Source organism: Chelonia mydas, chromosome 3, assembly GCF_015237465.2.
Source record: "Chelonia mydas isolate rCheMyd1 chromosome 3, rCheMyd1.pri.v2, whole genome shotgun sequence".
Classification (NCBI taxonomy): Eukaryota; Metazoa; Chordata; order Testudines; family Cheloniidae; genus Chelonia; species Chelonia mydas.
Window position 1 is genome coordinate 128,306,203 of NC_057851.1, and position 22,129 is coordinate 128,328,331.

The 22,129-nt window shown below is 39.3% G+C and overlaps 1 protein-coding gene across 3 annotated transcripts in view; it reads right to left on the bottom strand.

Moving 5' to 3' along the window:
• SIPA1L2 (signal induced proliferation associated 1 like 2) overlaps positions 1 to 22,129 on the bottom strand; it is a 235,821-nt gene that overhangs the window by 132,351 nt on the left and 81,341 nt on the right. For 2 of the 3 annotated variants that reach the window (XM_043543299.1, XM_043543300.1), the window contains exon 4: positions 1,543 to 3,249. In XM_043543299.1, the coding sequence (XP_043399234.1) occupies positions 1,543 to 3,013 (1,471 nt within the window). In that variant the 5' untranslated portion in view covers positions 3,014 to 3,249. Of the gene's footprint in view, positions 1 to 1,542; positions 3,250 to 3,841; positions 3,899 to 12,231; positions 12,279 to 22,129 lie in introns of all 3 variants that reach the window. The other variant, XM_043543298.1, reaches the window with a different exon arrangement.

The window sequence follows — 22,129 nt, forward strand, 5'->3', positions numbered from 1 at the left end:
ACTTGCCTTGCTAAAGAAAGGACATTCTTTTTTTTTTCTTTTTTTTTTTTAATTTTCCTTCATTCTTATGCTCCACTTTGTCTTCCATAACAAGGCAACTTTTGTTCAGTCTTATCTGCAATCTGCCAAAGACTATTCTTCAATTTTTTGAAAATTACAATTTTTGCTTTCTAAAACCTATTTAAAAAAAAACACACATACTTTCATTTGGCTTGTCCCCCTCTCCCCTTTTATTTTTACCTCAGCTGTCCATCTCTTCTCCATTTTCCCTGTAAATCTGTCCCTTCTTCTCCCAGGTTCTCCAAACATATGCTAAATACTCTCATGTCACCAGTTTCCATGGTTCTCCTTCACCGTTGAAACCCAACAGTCCCTATCCCTGACCTCCCAGACAGCTCAAGAGCCATCCTTATCTCTGTCTTTCTTTACACAACCGTGGGTCTTTTTTCCTCCACCACCAACAAAGTTTCAGGTTCTTACTTTCTTCCCTTTTCTTGTCACCCAGTTCCCACAATTCTTTCCCCATTCTCAGATCTCCATAGCATGATAAGAACTCCATAGCATAGGTAAGAACTGTACTGAATCCTACTGAGTCCCTTCCACAGGGACAGAGGAGGAAGTAGTACGTCAATCAATGTGGTGCTTGCTGCTGCTCAGATTTGGCTGGGAAGGCACAGCAAGCATGACAATAGGAAGACTCAGCCAAAGGCAGAGAACCTTTGTTATGGAGAAAGACAGAGGTTTTTATTACAATGGGATAAAAACCTGAGCTGTGTCTATACTAGTGCTTCACCTTGGAAAGCAGTTTAACATTTTTCTAGTGTAGCTACACTAAAAGAACAGGGCTGATGGGCTTGGAAGGGAGCACATCCAGCCCTGCTTAACTGGAAGACTGGCTATTGTAATGCAGAGCTTTTGAGGGAGCTGAGAGAAACAGCAATGTAGGAGTGGTATATGGAAGATTCCAATAGCACCCCGAAGAAAAGAAAACACAGGGAAGGACCACAAAGAGAAAGATGGAAGAAACAAACAAGATTGGTAGACAAAATATACAGAAACTATAGGAGAAGAGAACAAAACCCAGACATGGTGATGTATTTTTTTTGAAGTGCATTATGTACTCCGGTGGATGGATGTCAGCTACTCACCTAATTAAAGATGGTAGTTAACTCTACTGAAAAAGCCTCAAAAATAAAGCCTCCTCTCTAAAATTTTGGGCCCCATCTGTTCAGAGTAGTTTGACAGGAGATCAACATTTGCCCTGTTCTCAGGCAAAGAAAACTAAAGCCTTGTACAAGGAAGCTAATTTACAATATACTTTAAACTACACCACACTACTCAGTGACCTTGGATAAATCACTTAATATTTCTGTACTTCATTTTACTCATTGGATACTACTACTTGCAATTCTCACAGATATAGTGAGAGGTTTAATTTTTGTCAAATACTTTGAGAGTCTTTGGGGGAAATGCTCTCTTTTAAAGGGCTAAATATTAAGCAAATTAAACCTGATATGTACACATCAAGAAGGAGAGACTTACCTTTTCCATAGAAGAACTTTCGGTAATAATATGCTCCAAGATCAATGTGTTCTATAATATAACGCTTAACTTTCTCCCGGTGAATTGACTGATTCTCTCTTGGCACCTCCAGTACAGAAACACCAGCATTCGTGCAGTGGGAACTTAGAGAGGATTCAAAGGAACAACTTTCACCTGAAGCAAAAGATGCAGAGTTTGCCCTGGAAAGTGCAATCCTCCTGTCTCCTTCTCCACCAGTTTCATTCCTGAAGTAAGGGCAACTCAGTATTAGGTCATTGCTTTTCCCATCACCCTCATCAGCATCTAGGTTTTCTTTTGAATTGAGGTCCTCTTTACTTCCCAAAGGAGATTCACAGTTTCCTGTCTGGCCTGTTGTCATTTGAGTTTGTGATGCGGCTGAAGCCCCAGTGGTTATATTTTTTCTTTTTCCCACATTAACCCTGGTAGCCATTGCTTCATTTATGTTAAATAAAATGCTCTGAACATCATAATGTGCAAAACATTTTTGACAGTTCCAAGGACGAATGTTTCTCTCAAATCTACCATCATCCAGTTCTGAGGAAAATTTGAAAGTTTCATGCTCACTTTTAACAGTTCGCAGTTTTCTAAACAGAGATGTTTCTACTGCTTCTGATTTTAGTCTCCATTTGAAAGATTTGTCCCTGTCTCTACCAATAAGCAGGGCACTATCCATATAATCCAATCCAGAAATCCTGACAAATTCTCCTCTGGAAATCTGTGTGGCAGCATGAAGACTTGGAGAAATTGTAGGGTCACAACGGAAAAACTCGGGAAATCCAAATGGAGCAAGAGTTTTATGTTCAAAATTTTCCACTCGATATCCTCTGAGCATTGCAAAAAAATTCTCACCAGATAAACCTTGCCTGTCAATTGAAGAAGTACTTCCATATTCTCTATGAAGAGCTGCTCCCGTATTTGGGTTAACAGCATTCTGGTCCAACACATCTTCAGCATCAATGTCACTAATGGTGACATCACTGTTGCTTCTTTGTCTTATGGGATGAAGTCCCCTCTGGGGAGAATGGACAAAGAGATCTCCTATTGTATATTTGGTCTCTGCAAACTCCAAATCCAACTGCTGTTCTTGTTGCCCATCACTTTGGTCATTTTGTCCATTTGGAATTACTGATCCAACACTCTCATAACCGGTTTGAGGTCTACTCTCCCATACTGCTTTACTTAGTTCCTTAGAGCAATCCTTTTTAGGAGGCCATTCAGATACCCTCGCTCGGACACCCATTTTAGGCATAGCTGGTGTACCATTAGTTTGATTACTTTCATTTTTGCTAGATGTATTTAAAGAAGCAGGAGGACCCACGTTACCATTTAAAGCTTTAAATTTTCTAGCAAAGTAGTCATCGGACTGCATACTTCTTGAAGACTCCTTGAACTTTGAGGACGTTCGGCTGGGTTTGTGCTTATCTTCTTGTGAAGACCTTTGATCACTCATGTCCACTCAAGGGCAAGGGAGTACCTAGTCTTACCTCCAAGACTGGTACTGCTGTTATCACATATGGAACAGAGAATTGCAAAATAAGACAACTACTGTCTGTATCAGAGCATAATCATATCAGAGTGTCTTTTTTGTAAAAAAAAAAAAAAAAAAAAAAATAGTCAGGAAAACAGGTCTTCATATTTCCCTCAGTTGAATTTGATATCAATCCAGGTGTATTCCTTGTACCTGTTCTGAAAAAGAAAAATGTGCATTAAAATGATTTACATTCAAAAGCAGGAAGCCTATGGTATTACTTGTAAACATAAAACATCCTAAACACCTTTAGTGGCCCATATATTCTCAAAGGAACTCAGATACAAACAAACTGAGTATATTACAAATTATTATGTAGTCAGAAAGGTAAAGATAGAAGTATGTTCTCATTTGCACTTCTTAGCAACCAATACATTAGCCCAGTAGTATTCTTAATTATTAATGCTAAAGGTAGAGAATATGTAAATCAATCCAAAGATTGTTATTAACGTACGGAAGAACTTATCTATAAACATAACAAAAGCCACTACAGTTAACCAATTTAAATCCACTATTAATACATCCCTGCCTAATTAATTTAAATCTGCAAGAGATTACATACCTATTCCATTTGTCTTCTTTTCCTACTTTCATCTCAGCATCTTTCTCAATACCGTCCTAATGCATGGAATGCCCTCCCCATCCCAGTTTGCCAAGATGACTCTCCATATTCAAGCATCTCCTGAAAAGTCACTTCTGTGATGCTCATATGAATAGAGTCAACAGTAATAAGGAAATCATAAGGCATACCCTTCAAGTTACTCTCTACTGTAGGTTTCCCAGTGCAGCCTCCTTTTTTGGATGTCTCTGAAAATGAAAGCACTTTGGGGCAGGGATCACTCTCAGCCAATATCATCACTCATAAATGCACTTGTGAGTACATCTGCTAGAAACTAAGGTCTGGTCTATTTTAAAATACTGGTCAGTTTAACTACGTCAGTGAAAAGTGTAAAAAATAAATGCTCCTGAGCAGCTTAGTTAAGCCGACTTAAGTTCCTGTGTAGTCAGAGCTAGGTAAATGGAAAACTTCTTCTGTCGACCTAGCTACCAACACTCAGGGAGGTGGATTACATACACCAACGGGAGAATTCCTGTCATTGACACAGGCAGCGTCTACACTGAAGCACTACAGCAGCAGCACAGCTGTACCACTGTAGCATTTTAAGTGTAAACAAGCCCTCAGCATTTCATTTCTTGGACGATGGACTGGAAGAATCCACATGTGATTCTGTCCACTGGTACAAAAGATTCAGTAAAATTTAGTCTGATTAGGAAAAACATTCAGTTGGCGATTAGAGCTGGTTGGAACATTTTCAGTGAAATTTCATTTAATTGAAGCCAAAACACTCCAAACATAATGGAGATGTGTCAGTTTCAACCAAGTTTAAAGTACATGCTCTACCTAGTTCAGTCCTCTGCAACAAAAAACTCTGCTCAATCAGATAGAGCAGGGACTTGAATCAGGTTTCCCATATCCCACACTAGTGCTCTAACCACCAGGCTATTGAGATAGACACCTTCCCAAATTGGAAAGCTCAAGCTTCTGTCTGAAATGGACATTTTGACAATTGTTTTTGAAAAATGTTTGGAAGGTTTTATTTTTCTTCAAAATGCAGAATAAAAACAAAGTTTCAAAACCTCAAACGTTGCTGCAAAACAGAACTGTCTTCCTCCAGCCAGTTCAACTAGTAAATGTCTATTAAATTGTGGAAAAGTCTTCCCTCAGATGTGATTTAAAACTATGCTGAAAAAGAACAGAACATATACTGTAAGGAACAATCCTGTGGTGCTAGTGTTTAAAATCTTCTATTCTAAACAGGGCTTTGGAGCTGTGCTCCGGCTCCGCTCCGGCTCCAGGGAAAAACCTGCAGCTCCACTGCTCTGGAGCTGCTCAGCCGGTTCCGCTCCAAAGCCCTGATTCTAAAGGTCTCTTTGGCTCTAATTTCTATTTTACTTCTGTATGGCAATATTTCTGTTACATTTATTCTAAATTATAGTACACAAAGTAATCCTTGAAAATGAATTGTACGGATTTTGTTCCAAACATTTTACAGTTAAATATTCCAGTTGTGTAGCAGAAAATATGTAGTCATTTCAAATTTACAAGTACTAATGAAGATAAGTCATTGAAAACTAGGTCTTTCTTTGAAGGGGGAGGGTGCGGGGGCATAGAATTTTGAATTTGGGACTTGCCACTAGGCAAACAGTGATGATATTGCAAACACTGTAAACCATGCTGGAAAATAAAGAAAGTCCCAGCGGAAATTTAAAGGAAGAGAGGAGAACTCCAATTAATGTTTTTTTAAAATGGCAATTCCTTTCATTATAATGCATCTAGGAAACAGCAGTAAGGTACTGCATGATTTCCTTCAATTTTACTATTTGGAGGATTTATGTTACTTCATTCTTAATCTAACTGCAAAACAGCTGTAACTGGAGCATATTCTCTTTTATATTTCTTTGCTTGCTAATCTAAGAGGCTACAGCTACTATGCTAAAGATCATCATGCTGGTTGCTTCCCACAACAACATGGCAGCCAACCTGGCAAACGTTAATTCAGTCAAACATTGAATTTACTAGAACACCAAAATATTTTTCAATTGTTTTTAATAGTTTTCCGGATAATCATATAGAGGAATGTGCACAGGGTATGCACATTCACTTGCAGCTATGTCCAGTGCTTTTCTCCCATTGTGAAAGATCAGTTTAAGGGTGAGGCAAGACTGAACGTTTTCAACTCCCACAGCAGCTTTTCTTCTTTGGGCAGTAAGAGGCAATGTAATGATCTTTCAAGATGCTTCAAATAAGGATGTGCACATTTAGGGCAGTTTTACACAGAGAAGGTAAATTGTACTGAAAGCTTCCCATAGTTCAGTGAAGTTAGTTGGGTGGAGGTCAGGGGTGAAAGTAAGTCGAGTGACTTACCATTACGCTGGGGCCAGCTCTGGCCCCCGGAAGGGGGGGGTCTAGGGCGGAAGGGGTGGGGCTGAGGGGGTCAGAGCCAGCCCCAGTCCACCCTGTAAAGTAAGTGCGCCCCCCCTTCTTCTCCTCCTCTCCCTCCCCCCCCCCACCAGGGTAGCAGCAGCAGCCCGGGGCTCCGGCGGCTATTTAAAGGACCGGGGCAGCAGAGGCAGCTGGAGCCCCAGCCCTTTAAATAGCCCCTCAAGCCCCCGCTACCCCAGGGCTCTGGAGGCTCTTTAAAGGGCCTGCGGCTCCCCTGTTTCTACCGCCCTGTCCCTTTAAATAGCCCCCGGAGCCGTGGAGTAGCCACGGCAGGGCTCCGGCAGCTATTTAAAGGGCCAGGATGGTAGAAGCAGGGGAGACCCAGGCCCTTTAAATAGCTGCTGGAGCCCCACAGCTGCTACCCCAGGGCCCCAGCAGCAAGGCTCTGGGGGCAATTTAAAGGGCCTGGAGCCCCAGGCCCTTTAAATTGCCCCTGGGGAAGCCGGGCTGCCCCAGTATGGTGCACCGGCTCTTGCCGGTACGCTGTACCGGTGCGTACTGGCTTACTTTCACCTCTGGTGGAGGTAAGAGGAGGGCAGAGAGGAAAAATTTTCTTTCCTACCTATATCACAAAAAAAAGTATTTAAAATATTATTGGGGGGGGGGGGGAGATTAAATTTAAGCTTTACAAAAGGACTTTTTTCTTCCATGTCTGGAGGAACACGGGAACCTGAACTCAGGCTTTGCCTGGTATAGCAAGACTGAAGCTCATTGTATATGAACCTGAGTTAGTTAACAGTGTTTAGAGTGCATAATCAGTCTTGCACTTGAAACTGTTTCCATTTGGCTGCACAACAGAGAAGAGGCCAAAAACATGTTAAGAACATGCTCTTCTTAAGGAAGAAAAAAAGTTGTGTTCCAGCCTAAGACCTTAAACACAATACCTACCTGTAGGTTAAAACAAAAAAGTTTTGCCTTGCCCACAGTGATCAACCAAACTGTTTAAATGTTAGCATGGAATCCAATTAAAATATCTTTAAAATATGACACACGGGATCTTTAAATATATTTGTAAGCATTTTACATTCCTTTGGTGAAAATAAAATGCAAGTAGGAAAATATCTTGTGGTACATCTAACACTTTTGGGAAAAAATTACTATTACAGAACTAAAGCACAAGAAAGATTTTCTCTATGAATTATGGTATCATGCAAACAACCGACAGTAGCAACTAATAGGTGATCCTTCATATTCTTCAAAGAGCTCTCTCCAGATGTTAACTAATATGATGTTAGAGGATTGGAGGTCCCCCCTTCAGAGAAAAGCAATCAAATAAGACTAAGACATCCCAACATAACCCCGCTACCTACTTTGCATTTTGCAACTACTTAAATAGTGTTCAGTACAAAAAAAAAACAACACAATTTTGCATTTCTGGAATGATCTGAAACTCCACTTATGCTGTGACGATTAATTCTATTTTCTTTGAAGTGGCTGTAAATTAGGTTTTTCAAACTATCTATCCAATTCACACATTAAAAATGGAAAACCATTCATCAAAATCTATTCAACCTAGTTTTTTGAAGGGTATCACAAATATTTTTAAATTGTCATACAAACTAAATATAAATATAAAATGAGAAAAGACTATCCTGTAATAATCCCATTCTTCTCTTTCCCATCAAGAATTAGGAACAGAGAAATTCCTACATCAGATCAGAGCAACAGGCTGTCTATTACAGTATTGTATGTCTGACAATGGCCAGTACCAGGTGCTTTAGGGAAAGGTGCAATTTTCCACTACTGTGCATAATTTTGGAATAAACTGCCCATGGGGAAGCTGTTTCCTATGTCCCATAAGTTACTGAAACAAAGCTTTAAATATCTCCCTATATAAAAAAAATTAAATGGCTGTCATCCTAGCTCATGTACCTATGTTTTTTCTTGTTATACATATGAATGGATAATCCTTTTTTAAACAAGCCTGTTTAGTCTTCAAGGATATCTTGTAGCACTGAGTTCCACTAGTTGATTATGTATTATGTAAAAACAGATATTTCCTTAAATCATTTCATATATATTATCTTTCAATTTCATTAGACAGTCCCTTGTTATTGTATTATGAGAAAAAGTAAAGCGGGCGCTCCTATTTACTCTTTCTAGAACATCTTTTGCTTCGTTATGTCAACTTTTATTCATCTCCTCTGTAAACCGAACAGTCAAAAATGTTTCAGTCTCTGCTCATATGAAAGTCTTTCCATTTGTCTATTTAGAAGAGAAGCTCTTCTGGGCAGGAACAGTCTTTGTTATGTTTGTACAATATGCCTAGTACAACAGGGGGTGGAGTTTCTAGGTGCTTCTGCAATACAAATAATAAAATCATCATCATGTCATGCCTCTCGCACCAAATTCAGCTAGATCTTTTTTGTATAGTGACCAGAACTGCACGCACCATTTCAGGGAAGGGGTATAACTGATTTGTATGAAATAGCATTATAATCTTTTCTGTAATTTTTTCATTACATTCCTCCTACTCCCCAACAACGTTGGCTTATTTGACTGCTACTGTACACTGAGATGTCCAATGATGCCATGATTTGTCACATAGTTTTAATTAATTTAAAACCCAGTAACATATTAGTAGTCCAAGTCATTCCTTCCTGTGTGCAATACACCTTGCATTTAAACACAACAAAATTTCATTTGCTATCCATTCATCTATCTTTGTTACATCGCTCTCATGTTCCCTACACTCACCTAAGCAATTGAGTCACCTGCAAAGTTTACCACTCACTTTTGGTTTTATGTTCTTTTTGTCTAATTTCCTCATTTAAAAAAAAAAGCACACAGTGCTAGTTTTTTAACCTAATTACAAAGTTTTACTTCATGACTCAGCTACTAAATTACTTCTTGAAACACTTCATAGTTGAAATACCCCTTCCCCAACTATGTTAACTTTCTATGCCAGCAGTTTGCTTCCACTTTTTCTGCATATGCTCTTCCTTCCTCAAGGCGTTCCCCAGCACCAGATACATTTCTTGATGCATGAGGAAGTGATCAGCTGCTTCACCTCTCTCAATAATCTCAACTATGGAAATTTCGTTTCTCCATTCCAGCCTTATATCCTCCTAGCAGATGCGTGACTTCCTTAAATGCAAGACACAGTCAGTTCTGAACTGGGACAATTCTACCATGTCTGTATAAATAATTCTGGCCCCTTCTGCCCTTTTAGTTCAGAAATTAGTAAATGCACCATGGGATCCATAGTGTTGACGCTCCATGCTCTCCATCACCTGAGAGACTTTGAGGCCATGCCTCCTGTTCCATCTGACAAGTCAACCTACAATTGTGGAGGAAAGCATACTTCAAAAGGACTTGAGCATTGTGACAATTCTCTTTTCTTATGCTTCTCACGTCTTTCCAGTTACACAGAAGGTATGACACAGCCCATTCTCAGGGAAACAAATATTTGTGTACACTCAGTATTTTAAAGCAATAGCATATTGTATCCACTGGGTTTAAAAAAAACAACAACAAAAAATAGTTATTCCCTCCACTGCTTCATAAGTCAGAGAACACTTTAAAACTAGTGTATTGGTTGACCAAGGAGATGCCTAAATTAGCACTGATTTACGAATTAACACTTTATTGGAAACAGCAACATTTGGAAAAAAACTGCCCTTACAAGAATCACTAAAGTGAAGGTATATGAACAAATAAGGCAGCCCTTTTAAAAATCTATAGTTGGACTAATTTACATAACCTTTTTATTTTTAATATAGTCCAGTGGTTCTCAATCTGTGGGACACTTAAGGCCCAATCACCACACAGCTGCGGCCCATGTAGGATCCTCAAGCCCATATAGATAGTATATATATTGTGTGGATGCAGCCCACATAACAGAGAACACTGCATATGTCTGCCACAATGGTAAATAGATTGAGAACCACTGATATAGGCTGTGTGTACATTTAGTAGTGAATATTCCATAGATTCATAATTCAGTAATACAGAAGATGCTCTGTTTGAAAAAGGTTCAGATGATGAATAGATTGTATTACCTTCTATGGCATCACTCCCCCTCTCCTACATTTGTTTTTCATCAATTGCTCTTTGCTCTATTTGTTTTCTCTCCACAAAAAAGAATTGGACAAAACAGACATACACCCCTCAGTTATAACTAATGCTTGCACCATTTATTATAAACTTGCTTTTGTTTGCGTTATAAGACATTTAATAAAACATATTTCTTCCTCTGCCCCACCCCACCCCCAAAAGAATATTTGTCCATATCTTCCTCATCCCTGAACACCACCCACACGCCTCTAGGTCAAGTTCCTCACTTTTCCCTTTTTTCTCCTCATCTTATTCTTTCAGCTAGAGAGCAATTGCCAGACATGGTCAAAAGATAAAACTGGATGCCTACCCTGCTGTTCTGCTTGTGCCAATCCTCTGCACTAGGGCTGCTGGATGTTATGCAAATAACTTAAGTTCCTTCCACAGAGTTACAAAGACTTCCTTCTGAGCTCAATACAGCAGCTGGTTTGTTAGCCACAGTTTCAGTTCTCTTTAAGGTGGAATGTTTCCAAGTTTTCTGGGGACCTGGATATATGCCTACAAATGGTCCTGTGCCAATAACAGAGCAATGAATAAAAACTATACTATTGGACTACCCTGTCAAAAGGAGGCTGCTTGGTAACCCTGCCCCATGTCAACCTTGATAGACAGAAATTAATGATGTAAGGGCCCTTTCTGAGATTATTGTGTTGATCAAGAAACTGGAAATCTGCCCCTATTATTAGAGAATTTTATCACCCTAAAAAGAATGCATAATTAATCCTTTTACTATTCATCAAGATTAAAATTCTATAATTGTGATTCTGAGGCTGTGCTAATCTTAAAAAATGGGAAGTGCAATTTGATAAAATAGGAATATAAATGTGAATAGTAGGCCAAATCTTATGATCAGCCAGACATTTGATTTGCATTTGACTGATTCTACACAGCATTTTGCTATGAGCAATAAGAGCTCTAGTCAGCTTTCAGTCTTCAGAGTAACATTTAAAGACATAGTGTTGTGTATTTTGCCAGTATAGTTAATGCAGCAGTAATACATCAGCTAACTTACAGCAAATCCATTTTTGGATGCAAGCTTGGCCTGGGACCCATCCTTCTATGACCTATGGATATAATAGGGTGCAAAAGCAAAGAGGAGAGGGTCTATAAGCTACCTTTCTCCTCAAGAACTCTAAACTAGACAATTCACTGGAGTAACATCAAGGTAGCTACAGTGTTAGTGGAAGAATACTTAAACTTTCAACTATTTAAGATAGCAGCACCTGTATGAAAGTTGTCACAACGAAAATATAGAACACTTAATTTAGTCTTAATTTAGAACACCTTTCTAAATTAAATGATTTTCCATTTGCTTCCCCCCTTGTTTTTAAGCACTAATATTAAGAATCATTATATGAAAAAAATACTTGTAGATGGAGTTCATCTGTTCCTACTGTTTGTTCCTTAAAGCCATAGACCAGAGATTTATAGCTTGGGTTCCTAAATCAAAATGCCCTGGATTTTCAGAGGCACAGTGGAGAGTGTGGGTGCTCATTTAGGTGTTCAAATAGGGATTTAGGTGCCTAACTTTAGATATCCAAGTTGGAAATCTTGGCCATACTCCTTTCTGTGATATCACAATTAACTGCTCTTGAGATTGTGATGATATCACACAAAGGATTATCATTCCAAATGACACACATGCACGAAGAGCAGATGAACTCCTTTAGCAAGAGTCTGTTTTCATGCAAATGTCCTTAGAAAATGTGATATTTAAGCATAATTGTCTTAAATAGAATGTTTTTCAAGGTTTTCCATGAGGCATCAGGGAATCTTTAAGGCTAACGCTAACTATAATTGAGTCACTTATCTGGATTGCAGCTGTGGAAAAAGGACTGAAAAGAGTACAATGCACAAATTATGAACCCAGTTCATGAAAAGATGGCTCAAATTATTATACATCGGATTTACAATAAAACTATAACTACAGTATAAATGGTTACTACTTATACCCATACTTCAGATCCATGATTAATATGCAGATTTAGACAGAAGGCAGAAGAGACATGGGAAGCCCCTCATTTTGATTAATGGGGATACACATGAGTTTCTGTATACCGAGTATTTGTTGTGAACTTACTCATTTGTGCTCTTTCTTCACATGTATAATCTTTGGTTGCAAGTGAACTGTAAAGGCAGAAAATGAAAAAAAGCTAGCTGAAATCAAAAAACTATGATAAAATATCTAAAAAAATATTCCATTATATTACTGTTATTGTGTTAGATCAAGGCTTGGATTATTTGAAATGAGAGTTATAATTAAGCAATTATGCTAATACACTCTGGGAATGATTCTCCATTTACACTGATGCAAATCAGGAGCAATTCCTTTTATGTCAATGGACTAACACTACCAGAAGACAGGTGTAAATGAATGGAGAATTAGACCTTATATTTGTACTTCATCAATGGTCTCTTCCACACTCTGATAAATGCTAGAGACATTTATCTTAAAGTAAACATTGAAGCAAAGCCACAATATATAACCTTGAAGCTATACCCTTTAACAATAAAATGTTGCCTGATGTCAGTGAAATTTCACAAAACGTTAAAAAAAAGCTTTCTAAGTCATAATCATGTTTCCCTTTGGTCTTGGAAGGAATCCAAGATGGCAATCACAATAACATCTACTGCAGCAGTTTTAGAAGATTTAAAAATAAAAAGCAAAACCAAACAAAAGCCTCTTAGCTTTCCTATTAAACAGACTTATGGACTGGATTCCCTCCCTTCACTTAGGAAATCAAAGATGACAAAGTGATTTAGTGAGTCCCACCTCCCAATTATTATGATCATCGTTATTATGTCAAGATACATTGCAACCAGTTATGAAGCACACACAAGTATAGTTTGCAATTAATAATTTTTTATTTATTTTGGATTTGGAAAGGTAACAATAAGGTACCTAACCCCAAAGTCTTGGCACTTATTGACAGAGGTGCTTTTATACACTTTTTTTTTTTTATTATTATTATCATCATTTTCCCAGAATAAATCAACCTTAAATATTGTAGCTCAATTTGTATTTGTTTCATCAGGAAATAATGATAATCTTTTCAGTAAGCAATTGGTATAGTCCCACAATTAACATTTCTACTTTACATTTCTACCTTAATTAGCACAATGCTGCTTCAATTTCATTAAGAATATTTCAGAGACAGAATAAAGTTGCTGAAGGGACTTTTAATTTTAATTTTTTTTTATTATTTTGCTGAAAGGAAAAAAGTTTATTTTAAAATTTCAGAATCAGTACTTTAGATTTTTCTTGGACTATTGACACCAGTACCCTACTATCTTGCTTCAGCATTTTGATAAATGATACAAGTTTTGGCAGTTGGATATTTTAAGGCTAATCTGCTTTCTAAAACAAAGTACATCCCCCACTGTTCTTATAGCTCTGTCAAAAATGGGCTCTACCATGCTATCTATGCCAAAGTTTGATTAAATGACCAAAGTTGAAGAGTGGATTGGGATTTGACCTCATGCAGGTTGGACTACATAGACGTGTAGGGTGAAATCCTGGCTCCACTGAAGCCAATGGCAAACTCTTATTTACTCCATTTGGGCCAAATTTTCATGCGTCGACTTGCAATTCAGTTAGACTATTTTTAGTACATTTACGGAACTACACACACCACACACGATTTACAAGGTAAAGAACAGTATTAAAACAATTATATCCTCAGATAAAGGGATTTTTCTGGGAGAAGAAAGAACAGCTGTGTGTACTAACTGTTTCCTATTAAGCCAGAAGGAGAAAAAGTTGCCCTCCCACCATTTCTCATAGATGATTTACCATGATTCATGGATCAAACTGCAGAAGGAAGTTATTTGCCTTTGACCTGAGTTTTTCAATACGAGCAGACAGTGCAGCTTAGGCCGATAGAAGTTTCTAGAAGCAGTGCTCATTGGAGCACTCACTCCCCCTGTAACCCTGCCCCTTCCTTCATGGCTGTGGACATTTGGACAGCAGAACTACAAAAGAACGACTTGGCTTGCTGACCAGCTTAGCTCCTTCCAGTCCCTCCTCGGGTTAAAAGTTGAAATTAGGACTCCAAGGAGGAAGAGAAGATAGGCAACAGAGCATGAATGTGCAGAGGTTATTTCAAAGAATTGCAGTTACACGTGAGCAACCTTCATTGTCTCTTCTGCACATTTTCCACTCTCAGGATTTTATCAAGCAGTATTCCTGCCTTCGGAGTGTGGGACAAAGAGGCCTAGTTAAATGGAGATTGTAATACTGCTTTACCAAACTGTAAGCTCTTCTAGATGCCACATCTGTGACACAGCATTGGTGCCAACTGGCAAAGGACTCACTGCTCTCTTCTCAGATCAGACAAACACACTCACCTAATACACTGCTTTCATGGGATTTAGCCATAAAGGGTGGAATGTGAGGTCTCTACTGAAAGCTTGTAACTCATCAATAGTGTGAGATATGTATACAGATAATATTTAAGGCTTAATGTAACTGTATAGAAAATTATGCCCTTGATAAGTTTTGGAGCCAAAGCGAGTCACCTGGGTATCATATGTCTCAGTGACAGCTCATTCTAGTGGGAAGGAGTGTCACCCCTCCCTGGCTAGCCACTTATGCAATGTATTGCTCAGTGGTTCACTGTTGCAACAACTAAGACAAGTCAATGGAAAAATCAAAGACAAGCTATAAACATCAAAACTACTTGGCAGTGAAAAAGCAAAATATGACAGCAAGGGGATGGCCCTGTCTGTGAACAAAGACAAAAGATTGAGTCAGTGCATCACAAGGTGGAAAAGGACACGGCATTCATTCACTGAGGAGGTACCTTGAAACAGTGAAGGTGAAATATCATAAAAGACTGGGTCTAGCAAACACTACAAAAGACAGAACTTTGGAGTGAGAATCTACTCTATTAGATAGGAATAAGTGTATTCCCTATTCTCAGTTTTATGATTTTGTTTTGTATGTGACAGTTTCCAAAACTCTCACCTATTTCTATTTGATTCTCTATTCTTAAATAAATTTCCTTTTGTTTTACTATAATTGAACTCAAATGTTGTGTGTGATACAGAAGCAGTGGCTTAAGGTAAAACTAGTAAATTGGGGTACATTATTCCTTTGAATTGGGATCTAAGATTTCTGTAGGTATCCAGTGATCCAGGCCAAATACCACAGGGGGATACTTTGAAGGGACTCGGGGGATGAGGTGCCTATATTGTCAATTTGCAGGGCAAAGGCAGGGCTGGTATAGCCCAGAGGAGAGAGTGTGAGTGGAAGGCAAGCTAGTTGGGTTAGGGAGCTAACACTCAGCTGGCACAGGCAAGACTTGCTCACGCTGTAAGTAAGTGGCAACAAGGTGACTTCTAACTCTGGGTGCCCCCAGAAGCATCACAACTTCTACGGAATAATGCTTTGTGAACACATGAATCAACCTCCAAGTGGTATCTCTACAGATTGCTAATATGGAATATGTCTAAAGTAAGTGGTGACAGTGGCTCTCTTTCTAGTTGAGTGCACTCCAAGCGCTCTGGAAGAGGAACAGAGGTATATTTATAACACACTTTCATATATCTTAACCCCCTTAGAAAGGCATTGGGATACAACTACCCGCCCTTTATTCTTTTTCCCCATAAGGAGACGAACAGTCTAGGTTATTTCCTGTACTCCTCTCAGACCTATTGAAATAGGCTACTTCTGCCTTAGCATTCAATATGTGTAGTTTAGCTTCCCCTGGGGAGCAAGACCTACAGAAACATATGGACAACTTAAGGCCAAGTTAAAATTATTATTACCACCTTGGGGAGAAATGTCAGGTGTGGAGGAAGGATGTCATTTTCTACTGAGTTGTTCAGTGGCCATCGTTAACTCTCTGCTCATCTGATTTGGCAGCATATTGTCCTTGCCTGCAAGCTGGAAAGCTCATGGGCAAGTTTGGTGTTACAGAGCTACAGCCTCTTTGCACAGCTAGCTGAAATGTGCTTACCCAACTGTTCACGTAAAAACTGCTGTATCGGTAACCGCTTGAACTACTCTGCCACGAAGTGGAGAAAGAAAGCACCTGAGTGCCCAATGTGTTGTGCTTAATTCTAGAATACTTGACATGGAAGTTTTTCCTCCCAGAAATTCAAGCAACAGTGAACTGTCAAATTCTTGTAATGAGCTTCAAAGCCCAGATTGACTGCGATGATGGTGACTGACTGAGCTAGGAGGTTGAATGCAACTCCTCTGAGAACACTGTGATGTTGAGTATATCACATAAGGAATAGGAACACATCCTTGGGTAGTATCAATTTCATAAACATGCTTACTGTATTTGGAATATAGAATCTTGCTAGCCAATGTATGTGCCTCAACCGTAGACATGCACATGGAATTACAACTGTCACTGAAGTCATCAGCCTGAGGAAGAACATTACTGCTTGACACAAGTTCTCTTGTGCTATATCTATTGTTGTAAGCATTTTTAAATAGAAGTTTTCCTCTAGGACAAAAAAGTTCTATCTTTTTGAGACTCCAGAACTATCCCAATAAAAGGTATGAACTGGGTTGGTGCTATTTACAAATTCTTTCAGTTTATCTTGAACCCTATTGTTTGGAACAAGGTACATGTTTGTGACATACCTTTTGGCAGGCTCTCCTACAATGACACCTTGATGAGCCAACTGTCCATGTAGAGGTAAACCTGGATAACCTAACATCTCAAATGGCATCCTACTACTATGAGACACTTTGTGAACACTCAAAGTGCTGTAGATTGGCCAAGTGAAAAGACCTGATATTGGTAATGATCTCCACCCACAAGAAACAATGTATTTTCTATGCAAAAGTCTCATTGAGATGCGAAAGTAAGCATCCTGTAAATCAAGAGCCGCAAACCAATCATAGGTGAATAAGGAGGGGATGAGTGAGGCTAGAGTAAAGCATGGTGAATTTGAACTTTCTGACAAAGAGTTGAGCTTCCCAATATCTAGAATGGGTCTGAGACCTCCATCTTTCATAGGGTTCAGAAAGTATCTGAAAAAAATTCCTTCCCCTGATCCCTTCAGGAATTTCCTTTATGGCACCAGAATCCAGTATTGAGCAGACTTCTGATCTCAATAGGTTCTTTCTTGTGAGGAGGAGGGTTGGTGGGAGGCAGGATAGTGTTGAACTGAATGGAGTAACCCTGCTGGACAATCTCCAAATTTCATTAATCTGTGGCGATTACACTCCAGGCCTCTAAGAAATGTAGATCGTGGGGATGGGAGGAGGGATGAGAACAGAGGAAAAAAAGTTTACAAATGAAAGGGATGCAGACAGTTTAAAACTGGTTTGGGATTTTTGTGCATCCCATCAAACCTGTGATACGCAGGCTGATGCAGCAGATCTTTCTTTAGCTTGCATTTAGAAGGGTTGTGTCTCTACTGATACTGAATGTGGGAGTGGGGGAGATTACGTTCTTGAAAAGAATACAAAGTAGAGCTTTGGTATGGTTTCTGATAAAATTTGGTACCCCCCTATTTTTTCCTAGGGGTTCCAGAAAACACTAGAGACCTTGAAGCAGACCTGGTGTCTTTCAGTTTCCTTACCACCTCATATGTTCTAAAGCTAAATTAGCCCTTCATCATCGAATGAGAGGTATTCTCCCCCAATTCTTGCTTCCTAAGGAAGTGCAGAGAGAAAACCATGAATGGCACCTCACTGTAATGGTAAAGACACCGTACTAGATACCATATCTGAAGCACTGAAGGATGCTCTTGGGGCATAGTTCACTACAAACTGAACTTGGGAAGCAGTGGTTTTGTCTAGTTATCCTCTCAATCCCTGGGTGAAGGAGGGTGATCCTGTGGTCTGAAAGGCTGGAATTGAGATAGATTTTTTCTTTCCCGCAGAAGAAGGAATCAGCCCCACTGCTTTGTGCATCTTTCCTTTCTCTTTAAGCACTATGGACAACGTACCCAGTGCTGCACAAAATCGCCCTGATCTGAAGGTTGATCTAAATGAGGGTGATTAAGGGGTTCAATATGATGAACCTGCCTAATCTACTACATAGATCCAGAAGGAACTGACAGTTGTGTTACAGCAAGCAAACAATGAGATTTTTAGCACAGAACCAACAGCCTTGGATCCAGACAGCCTTGATCCTCAATATTATCCTTCACTGTGGCACAGACTTCCAAGGCCTGAGGCTTAAGAGTATGCTTTTGCACTTCATTGTGCAGAACTGGATGCACTAGATCTGTAGAGGTATGCTCTTGAGGACTGTCCTTCAGCAGAGGTGGACACCTGTGAGGCCACGCATTTGTGCTCAGCTGGAACCAATCTTTTCAGATTCATAGTGATTGGCATGTTAAGTTCGGCTCAAGACAGAGGCCAACACATGAAGGGATTTTGCCATGATTTTTAACTCTATCAGGAGTCAAAGCTGAGGCTGGTCTCATAGCACTTACGGAATCCTGAGTTTTAGAACCAGAAGCTTTAGCTATTAATGATTCCTGCAACAGCATAGCTTGAAGGCAATTCCTGGGGATGAAGGTGCTGCATATGGAGCAACAATGCAGCAAGTCACCTTGCCCCAAGCAAGCCAAACAACATTGTATGTGTGTGTCTAAGGAGAAATAACAGCAGGGCAAGAGGTGCATCTTTCTTTATCTTAGGTTTTGATGTATCAGAACAAAGGACCCTTGCCAGGGTGCTAAAATACTTAAGCAGTTTTTTCTTCTTTTTTTGACTAGCTAAACCTCACTAAAATAGGGTGGCAGCATAAACAACAAATCAGGGTTCTAAAAATTTGGGGATCCAGTAATCTGTGACCACAATTGGAAAGAACTGAGGTGGTTTTCGTGATGTGCCCCCTTTTATACCCTCACCCTCCAAGTGTTCAGGGCCTCAAGGAGAAGGCAAGAGGCATACGAGTGCTCCAATGGACACAGCTAGTAGAAGATTCCACTGGTCCAAACTGCACCATTGGCACGTCACAGAAGTCAGAATGTGCAGAGGCCACTGAAATAAAAAATGCTTGGTCATTACTTGCAAATTAAGAATTGGTAGGTAGATAGATAGAAAATTAATAACTTAAAATTACATTTTGGAAATTCACCACACAGGGCAGAGGTAAGAGTGATTGGATGCCTTCACCGTGCATTTCCATAGCTTAACAAATTTGAATTTTTTAGGTTTAACATTAACTCCAAATTTTCTGAGTGTGCAACATTTGTTTGGGGGATAATTACAACAATTAATGTTTTACCCTAAAATTACGGATATGTACTCAGTCTTAACTCCTGTTTAATGTAGTTTTTCCTCTCGGAATAAAGTATATTTAGAACAATAAATACAAAGTGAACTTTCCTACTGAATACCAAATGATGATGAACCAAAGTAAACAGAAGGTGAATTTCGTATAGCACTTTACATCTTCAAAGTGGTTCAAAGCGCCTTACAGAGTAGGACATCAAATGCTGGTAGTGTTCTGCAAAGGGCAGCAAAACAAATACCCTCAGCATTAGTGTGGACCTCACCCCAACCATCAAAACTGATTTCATTAAGACAGGTAGCATTAGCCAGAACACTAGAGTTATCCCCTGCTCTGCAAGAAAAGCAAGGGGTCAGCCAAGATTGCATTTGTGCTGCCTGAAACACCCTCCCCCCCACAAAGTCAAGATGTTCAGTGAAATAGTTTTTCAAGTCAAATCTGCAGCCAAAGTTTAGAGAAAGAGAAACAGGGGACTTCTGTACTGTAGAAATAGTGTACTCGGCAACTTTGGAGGTTGGGTGAGGAAAGGAAGCATCTTACATAGCTTTTAAGCTGTCCTCTTTGAGTGATTCAAGTACCATATTATCTGGCTCTGGAGAGAGCAAATTCACTTTGGCCTGAAGACTTGGCCTGACAATAAGTCTTTGAGGGGATAAAAGGGAAATTTTGTGTATTTGGAAGAGGGGACTATCAAAAGAAATTCAGCAATTCTCAGCAATTCTATTTTCAGAATCTAGCGGGTATATTCTCACTAGACGGATGTTTAAATACCCCATTTGTTGAGACAGCAACTCACTGCATAGAAATGAAAACAAACTTCTCACTTTGAAATTATACAGACTAATGAATGTTATTTTTAAAAAGCTGAATATGCATAACATAATACAGCTCTTCCACTGTATTCAGAGAAAAAAGCAGCAATCCAGAAATGTAAAATATAAGACAATGACACACATTTCATTTTATAAAAACATATGAAAGAGCACACAACCCTCTCACAAACTTATTCACATCAGAAGTCATTATTTTAGCTGGTTTTCTAGGTCAATGCATGAAGTAGTTATTGAAATTGCAACAAAGAGAAAACAATATGCACAACAGCAGGTGCTGAGAACAAATTAAGAGCAGAGAATATTAAGAGTCATATCCAGTTTAACAAAAAAGACTAAGTTGTTTGCATTCTCAGGTACATATTCAAATTGTAAATAAGAGTAACCTCTGGAATTCATCATTGTTCCTTTATTATTTCTAATTTATCCTTTCATCAACATTTCTGAAGACAGGATTGTAATCCTACACAAAAGATGACAAAAGTGTCTACTATTAGGGGGCTTATTCCTTCACCCACTTACTTCCCTGGTCCTTCTCGCATGAACAGAGAGCAACAATACCCGAAGTCCAAAGGTGCAAACAATTCGATGTTTATTGGGGTGAACTTCCAGCAAGCATGATTCCAGTTTCCTTCCTTAATGTCCCCCTTCCCCGCTCTGACACCACAGAGCCTTACCTGTGTCCCTGTTCCCATTCCCCCCCTTAGCAAAACATGATTTCAATTTCCCCACCTCCATTCCCTGTTCCCATTTCCCCCCCTTACTTCCTGATTGACTGCAGACTATATAGTAAAACTTGAGTTCTGCTTAGCTATACCTTAACCAATCATTTTCCTGAAATTTAACTAACCAATCCTAACATATTGTAATATGATTATTTAACCAATTATATCCCACCACCTTAATTAGTTTACACCCAGCAAAATTAATTATACAGCAGACAAACAATCTCAGAACCAGACAGAGATTATACAACAAAACAATAGGGAAATGGGGACTACAATGATAGAACAAAACACAGAAATGAGGATTTCACATCCCAGCTATTGATAAGTGAGTTCTTGCCAGACAGGATGCTATCAAACTAAGTTTCCTTTTACATTTTCTAGGCACTTCCCTTTCTCTGGAGGCAATAGGCATTATCAGGACAGGGCTGTATTCCTAACAGCCCAATAGCACCTTATTTCAATGTGGCTAGTTTGGAATGTAAAGATGTGACCATTCGTGTCCCAGCTTATGGCTGGCTGCCTCTGCTACTTAGCCAAAGGCCTTAGCCTAAGAACAGGGCCTCAGACTGTCACAGTGAGAAAAGGCCGTGTACAGTCAGACAGTGATTTTGATTCTCTCTTTTATACCTCTATAACTAGCTAAGTGATAAGAATACACCTAAATTCTTAAGAGTCTAGGCCTTTACAGACAGGCCTGAATATCTATATCCTAACATCTACCATCACCCGTGTCTTGGCGGGAGAGAGGGAGGGAGGGAGATTGTCTGACCAGACAAACATGGAAAAGACAAACCCTGGGATCCTGAGAAGAGGGTTAAAGGGAGGGTCAAGAATAGCATCTCTGCTACTTACTGGCACCCCCCGTTTCCCCAACATGCCAAAGCTTTTACTGTAGTATGATATTCTGCTCCTCCTCCATGCTGGCAATACCTCCCAATTTAGTCATCCACAAACGTTATTAGCACATTCCCAATCAATAAAAATAGGACTAATTTAAAATAGCAGAATGAATATTTAATCCTCCTGAATTAATTTAGAGCCTTTCCACATGCTTTAATATGGAACAAGTGTGCACCTAATTCCATCTAGCACAAACATTAAGTCTGGGTTTCTTAACTAATGTTCCAGGGGGGGAAGGGAGAATAAAAAACACATACTGTATATTATAGCACATATATTCCTATTTAGCCCGTTCTGTAAAGAAAGCT